This window comes from Leptodactylus fuscus, chromosome 9 (assembly GCF_031893055.1).
Source record: "Leptodactylus fuscus isolate aLepFus1 chromosome 9, aLepFus1.hap2, whole genome shotgun sequence".
Taxonomy (NCBI): Eukaryota; Metazoa; Chordata; class Amphibia; order Anura; family Leptodactylidae; genus Leptodactylus; species Leptodactylus fuscus.
Genome location: NC_134273.1, coordinates 90,324,598 through 90,350,708, shown reverse-complemented (window position 1 = coordinate 90,350,708; position 26,111 = coordinate 90,324,598). Strand labels below are relative to the sequence as shown.

Genomic DNA, 26,111 nt, shown 5'->3' with positions numbered 1-26,111 from the left:
TACAGAGATAATACACACAGTGATGTCACAGTACAGAGATAATACACACAGTGATGTCACAGTACAGAGATAATACACACAGTGATGTCACAGTACAGGATAATACACACAGTGATGTCACAGTACAGGATAATACACACAGTGATGTCACAGTACAGGATAATACACACAGTGATGTCACAGTACAGAGATAATACACACAGTGATGTCACAGTACAGGGATAATACACACAGTGATGTCACAGTACAGGATAATACACACAGTGATGTCACAGTACAGGATAATACACACAGTGATGTCACAGTACAGAGATAATACACACAGTGATGTCACAGTACAGAGATAATACACACAGTGATGTCACAGTACAGGGATAATACAGACAGTGATGTCACAGTACAGGGATAATACACACAGTGATGTCACAGTACAGGGATAATACACACAGTGATGTCACAGTACAGGATAATACACACAGTGATGTCACAGTACAGGATAATACACACAGTGATGTCACAGTACAGGATAATACACACAGTGATGTCACAGTACAGGATAATACACACAGTGATGTCACAGTACAGGATAATACACACAGTGATGTCACAGTACAGAGATAATACACACAGTGATGTCACAGTACAGGATAATACACACAGTGATGTCACAGTACAGAGATAATACACACAGTGATGTCACAGTACAGGATAATACACACAGTGATGTCACAGTACAGAGATAATACACACAGTGATGTCACAGTACAGGATAATACACACAGTGATGTCACAGTACAGAGATAATACACACAGTGATGTCACAGTACAGAGATAATACACACAGTGATGTCACAGTACAGAGATAATACACACAGTGATGTCACAGTACAGAGATAATACACACAGTGATGTCACAGTACAGAGATAATACACACAGTGATGTCACAGTACAGAGATAATACACACAGTGATGTCACAGTACAGAGATAATACACACAGTGATGTCACAGTACAGGATAATACACACAGTGATGTCACAGTACAGAGATAATACACACAGTGATGTCACAGTACAGAGATAATACACACAGTGATGTCACAGTACAGGGATAATACAGACATCTCGGACTCTGTACACACCTCCGTCTCTCTCCCTCCAGGTTCTTTGCTCTCCTCGCTCCTCCATTCTTGGTGTGATTATTTCCCTTATCTGGAGGTTTGGGCCCCTGTCCCGCTCACATTCTGCTCCTTACGTCTTGTCCTTCTCCTTATATACAGGACATTACCTCTCTTCTTCTCACTCCGGTCTCTCCGGTCTGTCCATGACTTGAGCTATTTTAGTGCAGTTTTTTTTCCCCGTGTGTGAACAGTGTTGTATCCTGGGCTCAGCGTCGCCCCCTGCTGTGGGGGAGGGGAGCACTTTCCTGGTCCTCCATGTTGCTGGGTGAGGGGTGGGTGTATGTTGGGGGTAGGTGTGCACGGGTTCGGTGTCCGCTCCGCCTTTCTTCAGGATAATTAGGTCTCGGCCTGTGAAATATTGATCACCGTTAATTATTCATTGCGGGAAAATGGAGAGAAAGGGAAACCTGTGAGCGGAGGCCGGGCGCAGACACTTAAGGGGCCACACATCACAAACACGCCTGTGATCAGAGGATCAGTCTGACTGGATTCAACTGTAACAAACACTCAGCTGTGAGAAGTCTTGGGCCTCCAGTTCTTGGCTGCATTTATAAGTGTAGGTGATGATAGAAGTGATGGCGGACAGTAAGGTGACATGAACGCGACTGCGTGAGGACCAGGGGAGCATCACCAGCCATGACTGCACGGCAACATGGCTGACCTTGTACATGGTGACAGCCATGACAGGCCAATGAGACGTCAGGACTAGTGAGAAGATGGCGGCCAGGGGACAGCCATGACAGGCCAATGAGACGTCAGGACTAGTGAGAAGATGGCGGCCAGGTGACAGCCATGACAGGCCAATGAGACGTCAGGACCAGTGAGAAGATGGCGGCCAGGGGACAGCCTTGACAGGCCAATGAGACGTCAGGACTAGTGAGAAGATGGCGGCCAGGTGACAGCCATGACAGGCCAATGAGACGTCAGGACCAGTGAGAAGATGGCGGCCAGGTGACAGCCATGACAGGCCAATGAGACGTCAGGACTAGTGAGAAGATGGCGGCCAGGTGACAGCCATGACAGGCCAATGAGACGTCAGGACCAGTGAGAAGATGGCGGCCAGGTGACAGCCATGACAGGCCAATGAGACGTCAGGACCAGTGAGAAGATGGCGGCCAGGGGACAGCCTTGACAGGCCAATGAGACGTCAGGACCAGTGAGAAGATGGCGGCCAGGGGACAGCCATGACAGGCCAATGAGACGTCAGGACTAGTGAGAAGATGGCGGCCAGGGGACAGCCATGACAGGCCAATGAGACGTCAGGACCAGTGAGAAGATGGCGGCCAGGTGACAGCCATGACAGGCCAATGAGACGTCAGGACCGGTGAGAAGATGGCGGCCAGGGGACAGCCATGACAGGCCAATGAGACGTCAGGACCGGTGAGAAGATGGCGGCCAGGTGACAGCCCTGACAGGCCAATGAGACGTCAGGACCGGTGAGGAGACAGAGCACTGACAGGATTGTGGCGGGCAGAATGGAGCGGGGATACGTTGTCGGTTGTCAGGTCTCGTTAGATGGCGGCACAGAGACGGGCGCAGCGGCTACAGGAGGCCGGGTCACACGGAGGGCACCAGGTGTCCACATTCAGGAGGAAGATGGAGATAAGGCCACATGAGAAGATGGAGACGTCACTGTCACCTGAGGTCTGCACCGCAACATGAGACAGTCTGGACAGAGAGAGCGCTCTCTATCTCTTACTCCAATCCTATATAACCGGCTGTCTCTTATACGGATCCTATATAACCGGCTGTCTCTTATACCGATCCTATATAACCGGCTGTCTCTTATACTGATCCTATATAACTGGCTGTCTCTTATACTGATCCTATATAACCGGCTGTCTCTTATACTGATCCTATATAACTGGCTGTCTCTTATACTGATCCTATATAACCGGCTGTCTCTTATACCGATCCTATATAACCGGCTGTCTCTTATTCCGATCCTATATAACCGGCTGTCTCTTATACTGATCCTATATAACCGGCTGTCTCTTATACCGATCCTATATAACCGGCTGTCTCTTATACCGATCCTATATAACCGGCTGTCTCTTATACCGATCCTATATAACTGGCTGTCTCTTATACCGATCCTATATATCCGGCTGTCTCTTATACTGATCCTATATATCCGGCTGTCTCTTATACGGATCCTATATAACCGGCTGTCTCTTATACCGATCCTATATAACCGGCTGTCTCTTATACCGATCCTATATAACTGGCTGTCTCTTATACTGATCCTATATAACTGGCTGTCTCTTATACTGATCCTATATAACCGGCTGTCTCTTATACTGATCCTATATAACTGGCTGTCTCTTATACGGATCCTATATAACCGGCTGTCTCTTATACGGATCCTATATAACCGGCTGTCTCTTATACCGATCCTATATAACCGGCTGTCTCTTATACTGATCCTATATAACTGGCTGTCTCTTATACTGATCCTATATAACCGGCTGTCTCTTATACTGATCCTATATAACTGGCTGTCTCTTATACTGATCCTATATAACCGGCTGTCTCTTATACCGATCCTATATAACCGGCTGTCTCTTATTCCGATCCTATATAACCGGCTGTCTCTTATACTGATCCTATATAACCGGCTGTCTCTTATACCGATCCTATATAACCGGCTGTCTCTTATACCGATCCTATATAACCGGCTGTCTCTTATACCGATCCTATATAACTGGCTGTCTCTTATACCGATCCTATATATCCGGCTGTCTCTTATACTGATCCTATATATCCGGCTGTCTCTTATACGGATCCTATATAACCGGCTGTCTCTTATACCGATCCTATATAACCGGCTGTCTCTTATACCGATCCTATATAACTGGCTGTCTCTTATACTGATCCTATATAACTGGCTGTCTCTTATACTGATCCTATATAACCGGCTGTCTCTTATACTGATCCTATATAACTGGCTGTCTCTTATACTGATCCTATATAACCGTCTGTCTCTTATACTGATCCTATATAACCGGCTGTCTCTTATACTGATCCTCTATAACCGGCTGTCTCTTATACCGATCCTCTATAACCGGCTGTCTCTTATACGGATCCTATATAACCGGCTGTCTCTTATACGGATCCTATATAACCGGCTGTCTCTTATACGGATCCTATATAACCGGCTGTCTCTTATTCCGATCCTATATAACCGGCTGTCTCTTATACCGATCCTATATAACCGGCTGTCTCTTATACTGATCCTATATATCCGGCTGTCTCTTATACGGATCCTATATAACCGGCTGTCTCTTATACGGATCCTATATAACCGGCTGTCTCTTATACCGATCCTATATAACCGACTGTCTCTTATACGGATCCTATATAACCGGCTGTCTCTTATACTGATCCTATATAACCGGCTGTCTCTTATACTGATCCTATATAACTGGCTGTCTCTTATACCGATCCTATATATCCGGCTGTCTCTTATACCGATCCTATATAACCGGCTGTCTCTTATACCGATCCTATATATCCGTCTGTCTCTTATACCGATCCTATATAACCGGCTGTCTCTTATACCGATCCTATATAACCGGCTGTCTGTTATACCGATCCTATATAACCGGCTGTCTCTTATACCGATCCTATATAACCGGCTGTCTCTTATACCGATCCTATATAACCGGCTGTCTCTTATACCGATCCTATATAACCGGCTGTCTCTTATACCGATCCTATATAACCGGCTGTCTCTTATACCGATCCTATATAACCGGCTGTCTCTTATACCGATCCTATATAACCGGCTGTCTCTTATACCGATCCTATATAACCGGCTGTCTCTTATACGGATCCTATATAACCGGCTGTCTCTTATACCGATCCTATATATCCGGCTGTCTCTTATACCGATCCTATATAACCGGCTGTCTCTTATACCGATCCTATATAACCGGCTGTCTCTTATACCGATCCTATATAACCGGCTGTCTCTTATACCGATCCTATATAACCGGCTGTCTCTTATACCGATCCTATATAACCGGCTGTCTCTTATACCGATCCTATATAACCGGCTGTCTCTTATACCGATCCTATATAACCGGCTGTCTCTTATACCGATCCTATATAACCGGCTGTCTCTTATACCGATCCTATATAACCGGCTGTCTCTTATACCGATCCTATATAACCGGCTGTCTCTTATACCGATCCTATATAACCGGCTGTCTCTTATACCGATCCTATATAACCGGCTGTCTCTTATACCGATCCTATATAACCGGCTGTCTCTTATACCGATCCTATATAACCGGCTGTCTCTTATACCGATCCTATATAACCGGCTGTCTCTTATACCGATCCTATATAACCGGCTGTCTCTTATACTGATCCTATATAACCGGCTGTCTCTTATACGGATCCTATATAACCGGCTGTCTCTTATACCGATCCTATATATCCGGCTGTCTCTTATACTGATCCTATATAACCGGCTGTCTCTTATACTGATCCTATATAACCGGCTGTCTCTTATACGGATCCTATATAACCGGCTGTCTCTTATACCGATCCTATATATCCGGCTGTCTCTTATACCGATCCTATATAACCGGCTGTCTCTTATACCGATCCTATATAACCGGCTGTCTCTTATACCGATCCTATATAACCGGCTGTCTCTTATACCGATCCTATATAACCGGCTGTCTCTTATACCGATCCTATATAACCGGCTGTCTCTTATACCGATCCTATATAACCGGCTGTCTCTTATACCGATCCTATATAACCGGCTGTCTCTTATACCGATCCTATATAACGGGCTGTCTCTTATACCGATCCTATATAACCGGCTGTCTCTTATACGGATCCTATATAACCGGCTGTCTCTTATACGGATCCTATATAACCGGCTGTCTCTTATTCCGATCCTATATAACCGGCTGTCTCTTATACCGATCCTATATATCCGGCTGTCTCTTATACCGATCCTATATAACCGGCTGTCTCTTATACCGATCCTATATAACCGGCTGTCTCTTATACCGATCCTATATAACGGGCTGTCTCTTATACCGATCCTATATAACCGGCTGTCTCTTATACGGATCCTATATAACCGGCTGTCTCTTCTATCTCCTGTCACATCTGCCTCTGTCTCTCTCTAGTGCCCCCTCCCCCAATGTAAGTGACTGTTTGTGGCCCCCGGGGGCCGGGCAGGTTTGTCTCTGCGTCTTGTAGAAGTGTGAACACGGTTTGATGCGTCGTCTCTGCGCACGCGCGGCTGCGGCCTTATCTGCAGGTTCGGGGGGGGGGGGGGGGGGTTCGCACTTCTCCCACTAATCTAATTCATCCAATGGGGCGCAGGAAAAAATGTAATAGACGGGGGAGGGGAGACTGACGTCTGTCTGTACAGACACTAATTCTTCACCGTCCCCCTTATATCCAGCTTTACAAGACTCCTGAATGGTAAATCTGTCTGTGCAGCTGCCACAGTCTCTCACCTTTCAGTAGTCTAGAAAAGCTGGGTGACCCCTCCCCCATGGGAGCTGCGATGTCCTAGGGAAGGCTATGGATAGATTTCCTACTCGGGAGCCCAGACTAGTCGCTGACTACCCTTGTGGCAGTGGTGATGGTTGTCAGTTGCTGCTTTGACCCTGTTTTTCAGGGCTCTAGGAAAGCTGGGTGTCTGCTCGTGACTATGGAAGTAAACCATCTTCACCCAGCTTTCCAAGAAGACTGATTTTCCTGAGCAGACTTTATAGGGGGGCTCCGGATGTTTCGGGGGCGCCACCACTTGTACTTGTGGATTGTAACGTCTGCTCTCGTCGTGCTCTTAAGTCAGATTTGTTTTTCCCTCGGAGGTGGCGTACGGTGTAATTAAATAGAAGGGCGGCGGGCGCGGGGAGTAGGGCCGGAGTATAGAGAGCGGCGAGCACGAAACGCCGCGCTGCCTCTCATCCCGCTTTATCCTATTTATAGTTTATTTTATTGGCTTCTTGACTTCTGGAGACGATTCTTCTCTGAATATTAATGACCCCCCCCCCCCCCTCGTCGCCCCCTCCCCCAATATCCAATCTGCTCTACGCTAATCTGTCCAACCTGAGGATCCTGGGACACGAGTGCGGGATGCAGTGTGGAACGGCGGAAAATTACCTGTTCCTTGTCTGTGTGCACAGATTCCATGTGTAGGAGGGGGAGGAGGGAGAGGAAGCAGCAGGCGGAGGGGGCGACAGCCGGGAGTACGCAGGCCACCGCCGCTGCTCTGCAGCCGGGGTATATGTGCCCGTATAGCGCTGCTAGCGAGGAGCCATTACAGCCGACCGTGATGGGGATCAATCAAATGAGCAAACTGACCGATTGTTCACCAAAACCACAAATACATCCGGTCAGCGCGGCGGAAAGACGTACTGCGCGACAAAAATCAGGATATTAGAAGACCTGGTGTCACCAGGGACCTGTATAGACCTCCAGTTACGGCCTGTGGCGTACCCCGCCATCTTCTACCTGTACAGCGCTCTACGTTGCGATGCCTATAGGGTCCTGCCAGTATACATTATTTTTCGGTATACGCCTTGTGAGGGGCGGCACAGTCTACTTGGCAATCTGCTTCTGCGCGGCCGATGGATTCGCTTTACGTGGTCGTTGAGCCTTTCCCGGTGTACGAGCAAAACGCAGATCAAATTGTGAACAGGGTTTAAGTTTTTTGGGTGGTGTTTTTGGTAACGTGTGAATGAGCCCCCTCCGCAGACTCGCACCCTTTGCCTACAATGTCACCAGTTTTGGTCGCTGTGATCTGCAGTCACTTGGTGCAGGATGATTCTGCCGTCGCTACAAATTAGACGGCAAGCTCTGCTGCCAAGAGGCCCAGCTGCGGGATCCTGCGCCTGTCACACCGCGGAGGATGAGGATAACCGCCGTTTCTTTCGCTTCGGGAAGATCCTGTCACATTTTTACCGATCTGCAGATTTTTTTTTTTCTTCCTGACACAAGTGGCTGTGACCTAATTTTTAGTGACGGCTGCCGGGAGAGGTCGGCGGCCCCCGCCATATATACCTAGCAGGCTGCAGGATGGTGGGGGAGGGGTGTGTAGATAGCAGAGAGGTATATAGCCTGGTAATGGGTGACCGTATAGCGTCCTGCGACACGTACATCAATGTATATCACACAGAGCCACTCAGTAACGTCCGGTATCTCTTTGCCTCGGGCGCCATGTATACTCCGTTGCGTTGGTGGTGCCGATGCGTTAGTGTGCAGCATTGCCGCAGATATGCTGGGAGTTGTAGTCAGAGCCCTCTGCATGCTGTGGGATTCTATAGGGCATTGCGATACTTGTAGTTCTCCGGCCGCTGCAGGACGTCGAGGACATGGCCGCACACACAGATCCGCAGCAGCAGCTGTCAAGTGGAAGGCATAAGAAATGTGACACGTTACAGCTCATTTAGCGGCTGAGTCCCTGACCGGCGCGGTGTCTAAATGATCTGTCTAGTTCACGCGGCGGAGACGCTAATCTGCGACTGACGTCTCTTCAATGTGTCTGCGCTGCAAAGGAAACGTTCGGAGCGCGCCATTTATAGAGGGAGAGAAAATTTACACAGCGATGGTGCACGGCAATCACATGGATCGCTCCTAGATCTTCTGCACTGCTGTGACCCCACTAATGGCTGCCACGTGGATGCAAACACTCCCTGCTGTCTCTCATATTACCAGGTGTCAGTCTATACTGTAGTGCTGCAGTTCCATTCACAAACCACAAGCCCCAGATGAGCAGATTTTGTAGGTCCCTTCAGAACCTGGGAGAACCGCAGAGCATGGAATTGTGGGAGGACACAAAGTAGCGCAGTGATGTCACCGGTATCAATGGCGGCTGCTGGGAGAAATCTTTAACCTTTGCCTTCCCTCTTGGCACGTTTGTCTGTGTGCCAGTGGATAAATGGTTTGTAGCCGCAGTTGAGCCCAGAGCTGAAATCCCAGCGCAGCAGCATCAGCATGAAGATTGTATGTTCTATACATGTGCCCCAACAACATACTGCTAGGTTAATTGTCTCCCCATGAAACTGGCCCCGGCGTGTGTGAGAGCCCGAGGCGACTCCGCAGGTGGCAGAGACTGATATTAACGTCCTGTTTGATGTCTTTGAAGTGCTGGAAAATACATTATATACATCAGACTCGAGGTACAGAGAGCCGTATACCTCACCAGGAGCCTGCACACATCTGCTGACCTTACATAACAGTATACAGTAGTTACATATAGAATAAATCTACAGGAACACCAGGTACATACATTACATTACTTATCCCGTATTATACCCCAGAGCTGCGCTCACTATTCTGCTGGTGCGGTCACTGTGTACATACATTACATTACTTATCCTGTATTATACTCCAGAGCTGCGCTCACTATTCTGCTGGTACAGTCACTGTGTACATACATTACATTACTTATCCTGTATTATACTGCAGAGCTGCGCTCACTATTCTGCTGGTGCGGTCACTGTGTACATACATTACATTACTTATCCTGTATTATACTCCAGAGCTGCGCTCACTATTCTGCTGGTACAGTCACTGTGTACATACATTACATTACTTATCTTGTATTATACTCCAGAGCTGCGCTCACTATTCTGCTGGTGCAGTCACTGTGTACATACATTACATTACTTATCCTGTATTATACTCCAGAGCTGCGCTCACTATTCTGCTGGTGCAGTCACTGTGTACATACATTACATTACTTATCCTGTATTATACTCCAGAGCTGCGCTCACTATTCTGCTGGTACAGTCACTGTGTACATACATTACATTACTTATCCTGTATTATACTCCAGAGCTGCGCTCACTATTCTGCTGGTGCAGTCACTGTGTACATACATTACATTACTTATCTTGTATTATACTCCAGAGCTGCGCTCACTATTCTGCTGGTGCAGTCACTGTGTACATACATTACTTATCCTGTATTATACCCCAGAGCTGCACTCACTATTCTGCTGGTGCAGTCACTGTGTACATACATTACATTACTTATCTTGTATTATACTCCAGAGCTGCGCTCACTATTCTGCTGGTACAGTCACCGTGTACATACATTACATTACTTATCCTGTATTATACTCCAGAGCTGCGCTCACTATTCTGCTGGTGCAGTCACTGTGTACATACATTACATTACTTATCCTGTATTATACTCCAGAGCTGCACTCACTATTCTGCTGGTGCAGTCACTGTGTACATACATTACATTACTTATCCTGTATTATACTCCAGAGCTGTGCTCACTATTCTGCTGGTGCAGTCACTGTGTACATACATTACATTACTTATCCTGTATTATACTCCAGAGCTGCGCTCACTATTCTGCTGGTACAGTCACTGTGTACATACATTACATTACTTATCCTGTATTATACCCCAGAGCTGCGCTCACTATTCTGCTGGTGCAGTCACTGTGTACATACATTACATTACTTATCCTGTATTATACCCCAGAGCTGCGCTCACTATTCTGCTGGTACAGTCACTGTGTACATACATTACATTACTTATCCTGTATTATACTCCAGAGCTGTGCTCACTATTCTGCTGGTGCAGTCACTGTGTACATACATTACATTACTTATCCTGTATTATACTCCAGAGCTGCGCTCACTATTCTGCAGGTACAGTCACTGTGTACATACATTACATTACTTATCCTGTATTATACTCCAGAGCTGCGCTCACTATTCTGCTGGTACAGTCACTGTGTACATACATTACATTACTTATCCTGTATTATACTCCAGAGCTGCGCTCACTATTCTGCTGGTGCAGGCTGTTGCTCTCTGTTATCAGCCCTTTCAGTCTGTGTAGTCTCCTCCTCTGATCTCTTCTATATATCCTGTATCTCGGCCTCTTCTATATGTGACTGATGTGCGCCGCTCCTCCTACCCCCCGGTCTGTGTAGTTACCATCCCTTTAAGAGTGTGTTGTCGCCCTCCAGCTCGCAGCGCTGTAGCTCAGTGTTGGGCGGAGTGAAGACTCGCTGATTAATTAGACACATCAAAGCCTTGAGTTAATTAGTCAGCGACTCGTTTCCTGAGTGCCAGCTCCCTGCGCTGCGGATGTTCTGCCGGATTGTGATGGAGTGTCAGCTCCTGCACTCTATTGGTATTTGCCGACTGGAACGATTAAGAGCCAAGTGGCCGTTCATGGTGGCGGAGATAGGGGCGGCGTTACTGGCACAGCTGCCCGGGAGGGAGCGCTCTGGCGTCGGCTCCTTCTATCTGGAGGATGTGCTGAGCGCAGCGCTTTGGCTTCGCCTGCGGCCCCCATGATGCCACTTTACATCACGTCACAGAGCAGCCGTGCAGCTCAGATGTGTATATATATGTATATAGAATACTGTAGATACAGCCGTACAGTTCGGCCCTTGGTGTGTATATACTGTAGATAGAGCTGTACAGTTCGTCCCTGGGTGTGTATATACTGTAGATACAGCCATACAGCTCGGCCTGGGTGTGTATATACTGTAGATACAGCCGTACAGCTCGGCCCTGGGTGTTTATATACTGTAGATACAGCCGTACAGCTCGGCCCTGGGTGTGTATATACTGTAGATACAGCCGTACAGCTCTGCCCTGGGTGTGTATATACTGTAGATACAGCCGTACAGCTCTGCCCTGGGTGTGTATGTACTGTAGATACAGCCGTACAGCTCGGCCCTGGGTGTGTATATCCTGTAGATGCAGCCACACAGCTCCATCCTTGGGGTGTATATACTGTAGCTACAGCCGTACAGCTCAGCCCTGGGTGTGTATATCCTGTAGATACAGCCGCACAGCTCAGCCCTGGGTGTGTATATACTGTAGCTACAGCCGTACAGCTCGGCCCTGGGTGTGTATATACTGTAGATACAGCTGCACAGTTCGGCCCTGGGTGTGTATATACTGTAGATACAGCCACACAGCTCGGCCCTGGGTGTGTATATACTGTAGATACAGCCGTACAGCTCTGCCCTGGGTGTGTATATACTGTAGATACAGCTGCACAGTTCGGCCCTGGGTGTGTATATACTGTAGATACAGCCACACAGCTCGGCCCTGGGTGTGTATATACTGTAGATACAGCCGTACAGCTCTGCCTGGGTGTGTATATACTGTAGATACAGCCGCACAGTTCGGCCCTGGGTGTGTATATACTGTAGATACAGCCACACAGCTCGGCCCTGGGTGTGTATATACTGTAGATACAGCCGTACAGCTCTGCCCTGGGTGTGTATATACTGTAGATACAGCCACACAGCTCTGCCCTGGGTGTGTATATACTGTAGATACAGCCGCACAGTTTGGCCCTGGGTGTGTATATACTGTAGATACAGCCGCATAGATTCTCAACTACACACAGACACATCTGTACAGCTGGTCGCCGCCAGTCCTGTGGTCTGTATTGTACAATGAGAAGTGTTTGAGGGCTGAAATGCAATGTGAGGATCTAATATGGCGGCTGCCGGTATCACACTGGTTACCGGTGCATCCAGTACAAGTGGTGGCAGGGGCACCATATTTTGTATGACACGCTTAGTATGAGACGCCATATTGTTTGTGACCTCCATAACCGTTTTGATCCATCTTGTGATATTGTGTTGCCGCGCCCAGTGTGTTATATTCCGTACAATGCACGGCTCACGCTTATAGCACCATATTTTCCGATCCTTCTGCTCCATCTTTCTGTCATATACAACATGACACATGAGCCGCATTTTTCATCGCCCGTCATCCGCCTTTGATTGTTCGCCATTTAGGATTTCTCGCCACTGCCGTCCTGTACTTGAGAGAAGATTCATTGCGCTGGGAGATTGGACGTCCATTTCCTGGTCTCCGGGGTCCTTGACCGTCATCGCTCAGGGCTGACAGCTGCGCCGAGTCCAGTAAATCTGTGTCTGACCGCGGACAACTGTCTGTTCGAACACAAAGGCGGCGATAGCGGAGGGGGAGGGACGGCGAAGATCAGTGGTCGCCATTGATAACCTTACATCTATACTGATCAACAAGTAATAAAGGAGAGTGAGCTACTGTCTGCAGTTATCAGCCAAATCAGACGGCTTACACTAAAACTAGCATCTAAGAGCTGTAGTATTCTCAGCAGGCCAGTCACAACATAACACTATGGCGGATAACAGATAGTAATAGATTGTATTCCCCTGTCCTACAGTCAGCCTCTCCTCTCCTGACATGGCTGATAACAGATAGTAATAGATTGTATTCCCCTGTCCTACAGTCGGCCTCTCCTCTCCTGACATGGCTGATAACAGATAGTAATAGATTGTATTCCCCTGTCCTACAGTCGGCCTCTCCTCTCCTGACGTGGCTGATAACAGATAGTAATAGATTGTATTCTCCTGTCCTACAGTCAGCCTCTCCTCTCCTGACGTGGCTGATAACAGATAGTAATAGATTGTATTCTCCTGTCCTACAGTCGGCCTCTCCTCTCCTGACATGGCTGATAACAGATAGTAATAGATTGTATTCTCCTGTCCTACAGTCAGCCTCTCCTCTCCTGACATGGCTGATAACAGATAGTAATAGATTGTATTCCCCTGTCCTACAGTCGGCCTCTCCTCTCCTGACATGGCTGATAACAGATAGTAATAGATTGTATTCTCCTGTCCTACAGTCGGCCTCTCCTCTCCTGACATGGCTGATAACAGATAGTAATAGATTGTATTCTCCTGTCCTACAGTCGGCCTCTCCTCTCCTGACATGGCTGATAACAGATAGTAATAGATTGTATTCCCCTGTCCTACAGTCGGCCTCTCCTCTCCTGACATGGCTGATAACAGATAGTAATAGATTGTATTCCCCTGTCCTACAGTCGGCCTCTCCTCTCCTGACATAGCTGATAACAGATAGTAATAGATTGTATTCTCCTGTCCTACAGTCGGCCTCTCCTGACATGGCTGATAACAGATAGTAATAGATTGTATTCCCCGGTCCTACAGTCAGCCTCTCCTCTCCTGACGTGGCTGATAACAGATAGTAATAGATTGTATTCTCCTGTCCTACAGTCGGCCTCTCCCCTCCTGACATGGCTGATAACAGATAGTAATAGATTGTATTCTCCTGTCCTACAATCGGCCTCTCCTCTCCTGACATGGCTGATAACAGATAGTAATAGATTGTATTCCCCTGTCCTACAGTCGGCCTCTCCTGACATGGCTGATAACAGATAGTAATAGATTGTATTCCCCTGTCCTACTGTCGGCCTCTCCTCTCCTGACATGGCTGATAACAGATAGTAATAGATTGTATTCCCCTGTCCTACAGTCGGCCTCTCCTCTCCTGACATGGCAGATAACAGATAGTAATAGATTGTATTCCCCTGTCCTACAGTCGGCCTCTCCTCTCCTGACATGGCTGATAACAGATAGTAATAGATTGTATTCCCCTGTCCTACAGTCGGCCTCTCCTCTCCTGACATGGCTGATAGCAGATAGTAATAGATTGTATTCCCCTGTCCTACAGTCGGCCTCTCTCTCCTGACATGGCTGATAACAGATAGTAATAGATTGTATTCCCCTGTCCTACAGTCGGCCTCTCCTCTCCTGACATGGCTGATAACAGATAGTAATAGATTGTATTCCCCTGTCCTACAGTCGGCCTCTCCTCTCCTGACATGGCTGATAACAGATAGTAATAGATTGTATTCTCCTGTCCTACAGTCGGCCTCTCCTCTCCTGACATGGCTGATAACAGATAGTAATAGATTGTATTCCCCTGTCCTACAGTCGGCCTCTCCTCTCCTGACATGGCTGATAACAGATAGTAATAGATTGTATTCCCCTGTCCTACAGTCGGCCTCTCCTCTCCTGACATGGCTGATAACAGATAGTAATAGATTGTATTCCCCTCTCCTACAGTCGGCCTCTCCTCTCCTCGACATGGCTGATAACAGATAGTAATAGATTGTATTCCCCTGTCCTACAGTCGGCCTCTCCTCTCCTGACATGGCTGATAACAGATAGTAATAGATTGTATTCCCCTGTCCTACAGTCGGCCTCTCCTGACATGGCTGATAACAGATAGTAATAGATTGTATTCTCCTGTCCTACAGTCGGCCTCTCCTCTCCTGACATGGCTGATAACAGATAGTAATAGATTGTATTCCCCTGTCCTACAGTCGGCCTCTCCTCTCCTGACATGGCTTGATAACAGATAGTAATAGATTGTATTCTCCTGTCCTACAGTCGGCCTCTCCTCTCCTGACATGGCTGATAACAGATAGTAATAGATTGTATTCCCCTGTCCTACAGTCGGCCTCTCCTCTCCTGACATGGCTGATAACAGATAGTAATAGATTGTATTCCCCTCTCCTACAGTCGGCCTCTCCTCTCCTGACATGGCTGATAACAGATAGTAATAGATTGTATTCCCCTGTCCTACAGTCGGCCTCTCCTCTCCTGACATGGCTGATAACAGATAGTAATAGATTGTATTCCCCTGTCCTACAGTCGGCCTCTCCTGACATGGCTGATAACAGATAGTAATAGATTGTATTCTCCTGTCCTACAGTCGGCCTCTCCTCTCCTGACATGGCTGATAACAGATAGTAATAGATTGTATTCTCCTGTCCTACAGTCGGCCTCTCCTCTCCTGACATGGCTGATAACAGATAGTAATAGATTGTATTCCCCTGTCCTACAGTCGGCCTCTCCTCTCCTGACATGGCAGATAACAGATAGTAATAGATTGTATTCTCCTGTCCTACAGTCGGCCTCTCCTCTCCTGACATGGCTGATAACAGATAGTAATAGATTGTATTCTCCTGTCCTACAGTCGGCCTCTCCTCTCCTGACATGGCTGATAACAGATAGTAATAGATTGTATTCCCCTGTCCTACAGTCGGCCTCTCCTCTCCTGACATGGCAGATAACAGATAGTAATAGATTGTATTCCCCTGTCCTACAGTCGGCCTCTCCTCTCCTGACATGGCTGATAACAGATAGTAATAGATTGTATTCTCCTGTCCTACAGTCGGCCTCTCCTCTCCTGACATGGCTGATAACAGATAGTAATAGATTGTATTCTCCTGTCCTACAGTCGGCCTCTCCTCTCCTGACATGGCTGATAACAGATAGTAATAGATTGTATTCCCCTGTCCTACAGTCGGCCTCTCCTCTCCTGACATGGCTGATAACAGATAGTAATAGATTGTATTCTCCTGTCCTACAGTCGGCCTCTCCTCTCCTGACATGGCTGATAACAGATAGTAATAGATTGTATTCCCCTGTCCTACAGTCGGCCTCTCCTCTCCTGACATGGCTGATAACAGATAGTAATAGATTGTATTCTCCTGTCCTACAGTCGGCCTCTCCTCTCCTGACATGGCTGATAACAGATAGTAATAGATTGTATTCCCCTGTCCTACAGTCGGCCTCTCCTCTCCTCTTTCGGCTTATTCCTCAGGGTTGCTGGGTCTTGTAGTCCTTCTCTGTCCTTCCCTCCTTTCCTTCCATCTTTTCTCTCTGCTATAGTCAGGATGATGGTAAGAAGATATATCTGTGTCTGGGAAAGCTGGGTGACAACCTTACTGGTCAGACATGGTGCTGGTGGTGACGTGTCCTGACAGTGGGTTATAGCAATAAGCAGCAGAATTGTGATGTCAGCTCTGGAGGACGCTCGTGCAGATAATGGGGCCGCGTCTCACATCTCATTTACTTACGTGAGGCCGCGCCGCCTGTCAGCAAACGAGCTGCATGTTAGCGCCGGTGATCAGGCAGGTAATGACGGATGAAGCGTCCGCCCCACGCTGATCACATGACCCAGGCCCCCGGGATGGAGCGCAGCGAAGGATATATCGTATCCAAGAGCGTTCTAACCGTGTATCCGAGCCGAAGGTGAATCCATCAGTTACGTGACCAGCCAACGCACGCCTAGTAATGTCTGCCCAGTCCTCTCCTCTCCGCTGATGGTTCGTTACAGTGTATTAGGACTGGGCACAACTGTAACAAACCCTCAGCACTGACTAGGCCAGGACCCAGTGTCTGCAACTGAGATCAAGCAGGATTCTGGGAAAGCTGGGTGCTGGCAGTTTCCACTGGAGCTGATAGGCCAGGAATATTGCTTGTCACCCAGCGTTCCCGCACACTCTGGCCCCTCCCCTGGCGGTTTCTGCTCGCTCCCTGCGGACACGGCGTTCCGTCCCCGTCAGATAAACCCTTTAAATGAAAATATTTATCTTGGCCGTGCTGAGAAATCCTCTTAGATCAAACCCTGATAACGGATTAAGATGGCGGCTGAGCCGCCTGTCAGGTGTCCGGGGGATTACTACCGCAGGACTACAACTCCCAGCAGACTGCGACATGTTATATGCGGGATATCTCCACTCATAGTGCGGCCGCTAGAATCCTGAGCTCATCTCTTAAAGGGCCAGCGTCCAGTAGTGCTGCCTGCTGTGTATCCTGCAGGTGGCGCTGTGATCTGCCGTCCTCTGCTTGCTTTCAGTGAATGTGGTCGGTTTTCTTACCCGCTGTGCTTTGCGCTTCTGCTCCTCTCCCTTTGGAAGACACTTGGGGTGATGTATAGCACTGATGCATACCGTGGCGTTCGCGCTCAGGACTGGTTTTCTTTCTCGTTTTTTCGGCATGCTTTGTCGCTACTGCCCTGCGTGTGCAATGTTCCTGCGATCTCCAGCTGTCCGGGGTCACTTATGAAGCAATTAATTCGCATGCAGAGCGTCGCAGATTGCAGATTATTGCCGGCGCCTCCTGCAAGCTGTAATTTCATCCATTTTGCAGCGGTGTAATTTCTGTCTGTGAGTGGCGGATGGTGAGGGGTGGATTTTGGGGTCCTCCGCCCCTCCTCCCTCCCCCATGTTCTCTTAGTCGGTCATTTTTCTGTTTTAGATAAACATGGCGTGTCATGGAGCCGGAGCGCTCCCCGGTCTGCCCCTCTAGTCACTACCAAATCTGCATTTACACAGACACTCCTGAGCTAGGGGCGTTACTCCAAACTCTAGGATTACCCCCCTCCCCTCCCCCGTATTATGCACTACTGTCACCCCCCCCCTTCCCGTTGCTCCATCTCTGTTCACACCAGTCTCATGCGCTAATTCGCCAGTCTGTTTCCTCTTCCAGAAACCTCAATTGATTCTTAAAGGGGTTGTCAGAGGACTTGCCATCTGTGAGTGGTCCCTGTATAATGGGCGGAGCTCCTGGCGGTGACCCCCAGGGTCGATCCTTTGAATCACTTGATCAGTTGCAGGGTGTGATCAGCGCTCTAGGCGGTGACTCCATTAGACATTTCCTCCGCCCATTCAGCGGCGACATTAATAATCTGCATAACTTGTGCCGCCTGACCCCGTGAAAAATCGTTTTCTCCCGCTCATTAATTTCGGCCTGTGTGGTAATCAGGTGCCCACCTGTGCCCTCCTGCAGCCCCCCGGCCTCCCCTCCTCGCTGACGCTCTCCCCATCCTCTCCTCATGTCGTCATGCAGAACAAATGCAGTAATTATACTGAGCGCAGGTGCGGTGCCCACAGGGGCTGTGCCATCCCCCGCCCCCACCCGATGACAAACCAGCCGCATGTACCCGCTCATCAGACACTGTACCGAAATACACATGGCCCTGCAGCCCCCTCACACCATGTAATAGGGGGGGGTCACTATATATATCTCTATATACTCCATACCCAGTGACACAGGTGGTGCCGACCTCACAAACCTTCTCATCATGGTTTATACTCCAGTTACATCCAAAGCTGCTTCTGGTTTTCTCCGAGTTCCCAGGCTGAAGAATGCCAAGGTAATACAGATGTAACGAACTCGTCTGGCATACCAGAGTGCAAAACTGTGAGTGCAGCTTTAGGTGTGACTGCAGGGTCATCTCTGATGGCAACATTTATCTACAAGGATACAAAGTTTCAGATCTCCTTCATAAACAGTTACATGACGGCTATCTGCAGCCACCACTAGGGGGAGCTCACTACATACAGATTATACAGTCACCACTAGGAGGAGCTCACTCCATACAGATTATACAGTCACCACTAGGGGGAGCTCACTACATACAGATTATACAGTCACCACTAGGGGGAGCTCACTACATACAGATTATACAGTCACCACTAGAGGGAGATCACTACATACAGATTATACAGTCACCACTAGGGGGAGCTCACTACATACAGATTATACAGTCACCACTAGGAGGAGCTCACTACATACAGATTATACAGTCACCACTAGGGGGAGCTCACTACATACAGATTATACAGTCACCACTAGGAGGAGCTCACTACATGCAGATTATACAGTCACCACTAGGGGGAGCTCACTACATACAGATTATACAGTCACCACTAGAGAGAGCTCACTACATACAGATTATACAGTCACCACTAGGGGGAGCTCACTACATACAGATTATACAGTCACCACTAGGGGGAGCTCACTACATACAGATTATACAGTCACCACTAGGGGAGCTCACTACATACAGATTATACAGTCACCACTAGGGGGAGCTCACTACATACAGATTATACAGCCACCACTAGGGGGAGCTCACTACATACAGATTATACAGTCACCACTAGGAGGAGCTCACTACATACAGATTATACAGTCACCACTAGGGGGCGCTCAGTACATACAGAATATACAGTCACCACTAGGAGGAGCTCACTACATACAGATTATACAGTCACCACTAGAGGGAGCTCACTACATACAGATTATACAGTCACCACTAGGAGGAGCTCACTACATACAGATTATACAGTCACCACTAGGGGGAGCTCACTACATACAGATTATACAGTCACCACTAGGAGGAGCTCACTACATACAGATTATACAGTCACCACTAGGAGGAGCTCACTACATACAGATTATACAGTCACCACTAGGGGGCGCTCAGTACATACAGATTATACAGTCACCACTAGGGGGCGCTCACTACATACAGATTATACAGTCACCACTAGGGGGCGCTCAGTACATACAGATTATACAGTCACCACTAGGGGGCGCTCAGTACATACAGATTATACAGTCACCACTAGGGGGAGCTCACTACATACAGATTATACAGTCACCACTAGGGGGAGCTCACTACATACAGATTATACAGTCACCACTAGGGGGAGCTCACTACATACAGATTATACAGTCACCACTAGGGGGAGCTCACTACATACAGATTATACAGTCACCACTAGGAGGAGCTCACTACATACAGGTTATACAGTCACCACTAGGAGGAGCTCACTACATACAGATTATACAGTCACCACTAGAGGGAGCTCACTACATACAGATTATACAGTCACCACTAGGGGGCGCTCAGTACATACAGAATATACAGTCACCACTAGGGGGAGCTCACTACATACAGATTATACAGTCACCACTAGGAGGATCTCACTACATACAGATTATACAGTCACCACTAGGGGGAGCTCACTACATACAGATTATACAGTCACCACTAGGGGGAGCTCACTACATACAGATTATACAGTCACCACTAGGGGGAGCTCACTACATACAGATTATACAGTCACCACTAGGAGGATCTCACTACATACAGATTATACAGTCACCACTAGGGGGAGCTCACTACATACAGATTATACAGTCACCACTAGGGGGAGCTCACTACATACAGATTATACAGTCACCACTAGGAGGAGCTCACTACATACAGATTATACAGTCACCACTAGGGGGAGCTCACTACATACAGATTATACAGTCACCACTAGGGAGAGCTCACTACATACAGATTATACAGTCACCACTAGGAGGAGCTCACTACATACAGATTATACAGTCACCACTATTGGGAGCTCACTACATACAGATTATACAGTCACCACTAGGGAGAGCTCACTACATACAGATTATACAGTCACCACTAGGAGGAGCTCACTACATACAGATTATACAGTCACCACTAGGAGGAGCTCACTACATACAGATTATACAGTCACCACTAGGAGGAGCTCACTACATACAGATTATACAGTCACCACTAGGAGGAGTTTACTACATACAGATTATACAGTCACCACTAGGGGGAGCTCACTACATACAGATTATACAGTCACCACTAGGGGAGCTCACTACATACAGATTATACAGTCACCACTAGGGGGCGCTCAGTACATACAGATTATACAGTCACCACTAGGGGGCGCTCACTACATACAGATTATACAGTCACCACTAGGAGGAGCTCACTACATACAGATTATACAGTCACCACTAGGAGGAGCTTACTACATACAGATTATACAGTCACCACTAGGGGGAGCTCACTACATACAGATTATACAGTCACCACTAGGGGAGCTCACTACATACAGATTATACAGTCACCACTAGGGGGCGCTCAGTACATACAGATTATACAGTCACCACTAGGGGGCGCTCACTACATACAGATTATACAGTCACCACTAGGGGGAGCTCACTACATACAGATTATACAGTCACCACTAGGGGGAGCTCACTACATACAGATTATACAGTCACCACTAGGAGGAGCTCACTACATACAGATTATACAGTCACCACTAGGGGGAGCTCACTACATACAGATTATACAGTCACCACTAGGGGGAGCTCACTACATACAGATTATACAGTCACCACTAGGGGGAGCTCACTACATACAGATTATACAGTCACCACTAGGGGGAGCTCACTACATACAGATTATACAGCCACCACTAGGAGGAGCTCACTACATACAGATTATACAGTCACCACTAGGGGGAGCTCACTACATACAGATTATACAGTCACCACTAGAGGGAGCTCACTACATACAGATTATACAGTCACCACTAGGAGGAGCTCACTACATACAGATTATACAGCCACCACTAGGAGGAGCTCACTACATACAGATTATACAGTCACCACTAGGGGGAGCTCACTACATACAGATTATACAGTCACCACTAGAGGGAGCTCACTACATACAGATTATACAGCCACCACTGGTTTCCATTCACAGTATATTTCTTCAGTCTGGTGACTTCTCCTGTCTTGATCTCTGTGGCCTGCGTGGGGCGCTCTGGTGTATGATTCACGTCCAGATCTCCTATGATTCTGAAGTTCCTTTTCTCCTGTGACACTGCAGTCAGATTATATCTATTCATAGGAAAGTTGGGTGATTACCAGTTTGGCTGCTTATTACGGTCACCCAGCTTTCCTAGGCTCCTTACTGTCAAATATGATAAGTAATAAAGAAATATTACTATGTCCGCATATACCTAGGCAGATTTTCTGTTCAGGGTTTAGGAAAAGTTGGGTGGCAATTTTTCCTAAGTTTCAGGATGGCTCATCCCCATGATGTAATGCTTTAGTCTCATTTCCATGATTAGAGATCTGTCATTCAAGAGCCTGAGAAAGCTGGGTGATCATCAGTGTGGGATATGAAGTGAAGGTTGTATTGGTCACCCAACTTTCCCTGAGGCAGATATGACTATAGGGTGCAGGTTTGGGGGGGAGGGGGCCTTGTATTTTGGGGTCAGCATGGACAATGAATGACTTCTAGTTTGTGGTTTTCCTCGTCTTTCTCGCCGCCGCCTCTCCGATCCTCCTCAGAATCTTCTGGAGTTATCTCCTGCATAAAGCCTGACAGATGTTGTGGAATAATAAATCACAGGCGTGATGTGAGGTACGTGCCGGGGAGCGATGCTCTGCAGATCCAGGGCTGCTGGGGCAAGAACAGTAATGTAGAGATGGAGATGCGTAGTGGGAGGAGCTTGGGGGGGGGCGGCGGTTATTATAGGCCACTCCCTACTGTGCTGAAGGTGACCTGTAATAATCCGTATAATCTACAGGGATGGGGGCGCTCTAGTCTCAGCACTTTACTAGAGGTGTCAGGAAGCTGCCCCTACAGCCTGGGTGATCGCTGCGTCATCATTTATACTCCAGTCACATCCAGAGCTGCATTCACAATTCTGCTGTTATGTTTTACACACTATTCACAATCACAGCTGCAGTCACTGCCACGTTTGCTTGTCTTATAATCACATCACAAGCTGTATTCCCAATTCTGCTGCTTTATATTGTGTACACTGTTCACAACCGGAGCTGCGTTACATTACATTGTATACAGTATTCACAGCCAGAGCAGGGTTACATTATATACTCTATTTCTATCTGCACTTATACTCCAGCCACATCTAGAGCTGCACTCTCAATTCTTCTGTTATTTTACATTCACACTTGCCATATCCAGAGCTGCACTCCCAGTTGTGCTCTATTCACATCTAGAGCTGCATTAATAGTTCTTGTGGCTTCCTGTCACCTCTGCTGGTTCATGCAGTGTTGTAGCCGCAGCTTTAGGGGTGGGCAGAGCATATTCCCGGTGCTGGATCCCCGTAATCCAGAGGATTTAGCTGTAGGGCCAGGACGTGAGTGTAATCTTTGCGACAGCTCTGGCAGGGAGCACTACATCTCCCAGAATGCCCTGCAGCTGGAGGGGAGATTAGACCACTGCAGCGCCCCCGGGGTCCCCCTATATGTGCCCGGGCTGCAGTTTGGATTCTCAGACTCAGCACTTGGAGATCTGATTTAATATCTGCGGTTGTCAGATGCAGAGTCAGCACAGCGTGCGGCGGTGTAGTGCCAGCTCAATCCCCTTCCCAAGATCTGACGGTCGGCGATGAGCGCAGCTGTGAGGGTCCGGTGGGAGCGGCAGAGAGGCAGCTGAGCTCAGCAAAGCGGGGAATAGTGGGGGTCAGCGCAGTCCCATGTAAATCAGCCTTCACCACTACCTGGACTCCAAACTCTCAAGATCTCTGCTGGCTGTCAGAGAACAGAGACGGTCCCTGCTGACACACAGCGCAGTGATTGTTACATTGTATCAGGCTGGAGTCCGGCCTGGATACAATGTTACAGACCCTTAGCTGAGACGTTTGTTACATTGTATCAGTACAGAGTCCAGGCTTGATACAATGTTACAGACCCTCAGCACGGTGGCTCTGTGGTTAGCACTCGGGTCTCGGTCCTGCCTTGTATGACACGTGCGTGTAGTTTGTATGTTCTCTCCGTGTTTGGCGTTTTCCTCTCACATCGTTCTGGGCAGTGAATGTGTGGGCAGAGCTGCGGAGTATGATGGCGATTTATAGAATCAAGAGAAATAAATAAAGTACCGCAGTAGACGAGTTACAATGTGTCGGTGCAGGTTACATTTCTGATGTCAAGGTTTGTGTTGCTTTTCTGGATTCTTGGAAAGATGGGTGTCATCCTTCTGACCTGTGTTCTTGTCTTCCTGCAGTTCTACAAAGAAAAGCGGAATCTGTTTGAGGTGAAGGAGAACGTTCCCCGCAGGCTGGTGGAGAAGGTGGCGGGCGACATCGAGACCCTCCTCGCCAAAAAAGTGCGAGCTCTAAAGGTAAGTGACCGGTCAGTATATGCAGTGGCGGGGGAGGGGTGGGGGTGATCTGCGCTGCTGGTGACAACTTCTCCTCTAGTATAGGGAGCGAAACGTAGACAAAAAGCGCCGCGGGAAAAACGCATCGGAAATGCATCGCGGCTTATCCTGCAGCGCTTTTCACAGTCTGCAGAGTCTGCCTTTGTTTAGGCCACAGCTTGAAGCAGGTTGTCAGAGGTTTGTTGTCTATCAGAGGGCGGAGCCATGACAACTAAGTTTTGTTTAGGGGTGCGGCTCAATTTGTACGTTGCAGCCGGCGCAGACTGAGAGTGGATCACAGCGATGTCTGGTGCACATGGCGCCATTGTCTCCATATAAGTATTTTATAGTTGTGGCCGCAGTTTATCTATCAGTCCTTACGAAAAAAGCAACAAACTGCAACTAACAGGTCTCATGTGAATACTCCCCTAAAGAACAGGATCTGGTGAGCTCGCTTACTGGACTGGTGTGCATATGGTAAGCTCCGCCCCCAGCGCACGTCCGGCACCGATCACATCTCGTTAGAAACGTTGTTAATGACGTCTGAGATTTTGTTTGCTGTTTCTCAGATCAATTGTTTGGGGACATTAAGAGCGATTCAATTACCGGATTTATGGGAAGGAAGCAATAAGCGGTGATAAGCCGGAGCGCGGCAAACCTCCGAGAGCGGACTATCTGTGCTCGCCATCTACAGACTGCAGAGTGTGAAAACAAGTGTAATATACAATGACAGAGAATTCCTAGAAGAAGCATTTAAAGGGGAACAACCTGCCTGACATGGCTGATAACAGATAGTAATAGATTGTATTCCCCTGTCCTACAGTCGGCCTCTCCTGACATGGCTGATAACAGATAGTAATAGATTGTATTCTCCTGTACTACAGTCGGCCTCTCCTCTCCTGACATGGCTGATAACAGATAGTAATAGATTGTATTCTCCTCTCCTACAGTCGGCCTCTCCTCTCCTGACATGGCTGATAACAGATAGTAATAGATTGTATTCCCCTGTCCTACAGTCGGTCTCTCCTCTCCTGGCATGGCTGATAACAGATAGTAATAGATTGTATTCCCCTGTCCTACAGTCGGCCTCTCCTCTCCTGACATGGCTGATAACAGATAGTAATAGATTGTATTCTCCTGTCCTACAGTCGGCCTCTCCTGACATGGCTGATAACAGATAGTAATAGATTGTATTCCCCTGTCCTACAGTCGGCCTCTCCTGACATGGCTGATAACAGATAGTAATAGATTGTATTCCCCTGTCCTACAGTCGGCCTCTCCTGACATGGCTGATAACAGATAGTAATAGATTGTATTCTCCTGTCCTACAGTCGGCCTCTCCTCTCCTGACATGGTTGATAACAGATAATAATAGATTGTATTTCCCTGTCCTACAGTCGGCCTCTCCTCTCCTGACATGGCTGATAACAGATAGTAATAGATTGTATTCCCCTGTCCTACAGTCAGCCTCTCCTCTCCTGACATGGCTGATAACAGATAGTAATAGATTGTATCCCCCTGTCCTACAGTC

General features: G+C 47.9%; 1 protein-coding gene across 6 annotated transcripts in view; it reads left to right on the top strand.

Annotated features, from left to right (window-relative positions):
* The window catches only part of CACNA2D2 (calcium voltage-gated channel auxiliary subunit alpha2delta 2), a 147,241-nt gene that overhangs the window by 45,163 nt on the left and 75,967 nt on the right, over nt 1-26,111 (top strand). For all 6 annotated transcript variants that reach the window (XM_075287574.1, XM_075287573.1, XM_075287570.1 and 3 more), the window contains exon 3: nt 24,446-24,562. In XM_075287574.1, coding sequence (XP_075143675.1) covers nt 24,446-24,562 — 117 coding nt within the window. The remainder of the gene's footprint in view (nt 1-24,445; nt 24,563-26,111) is intronic.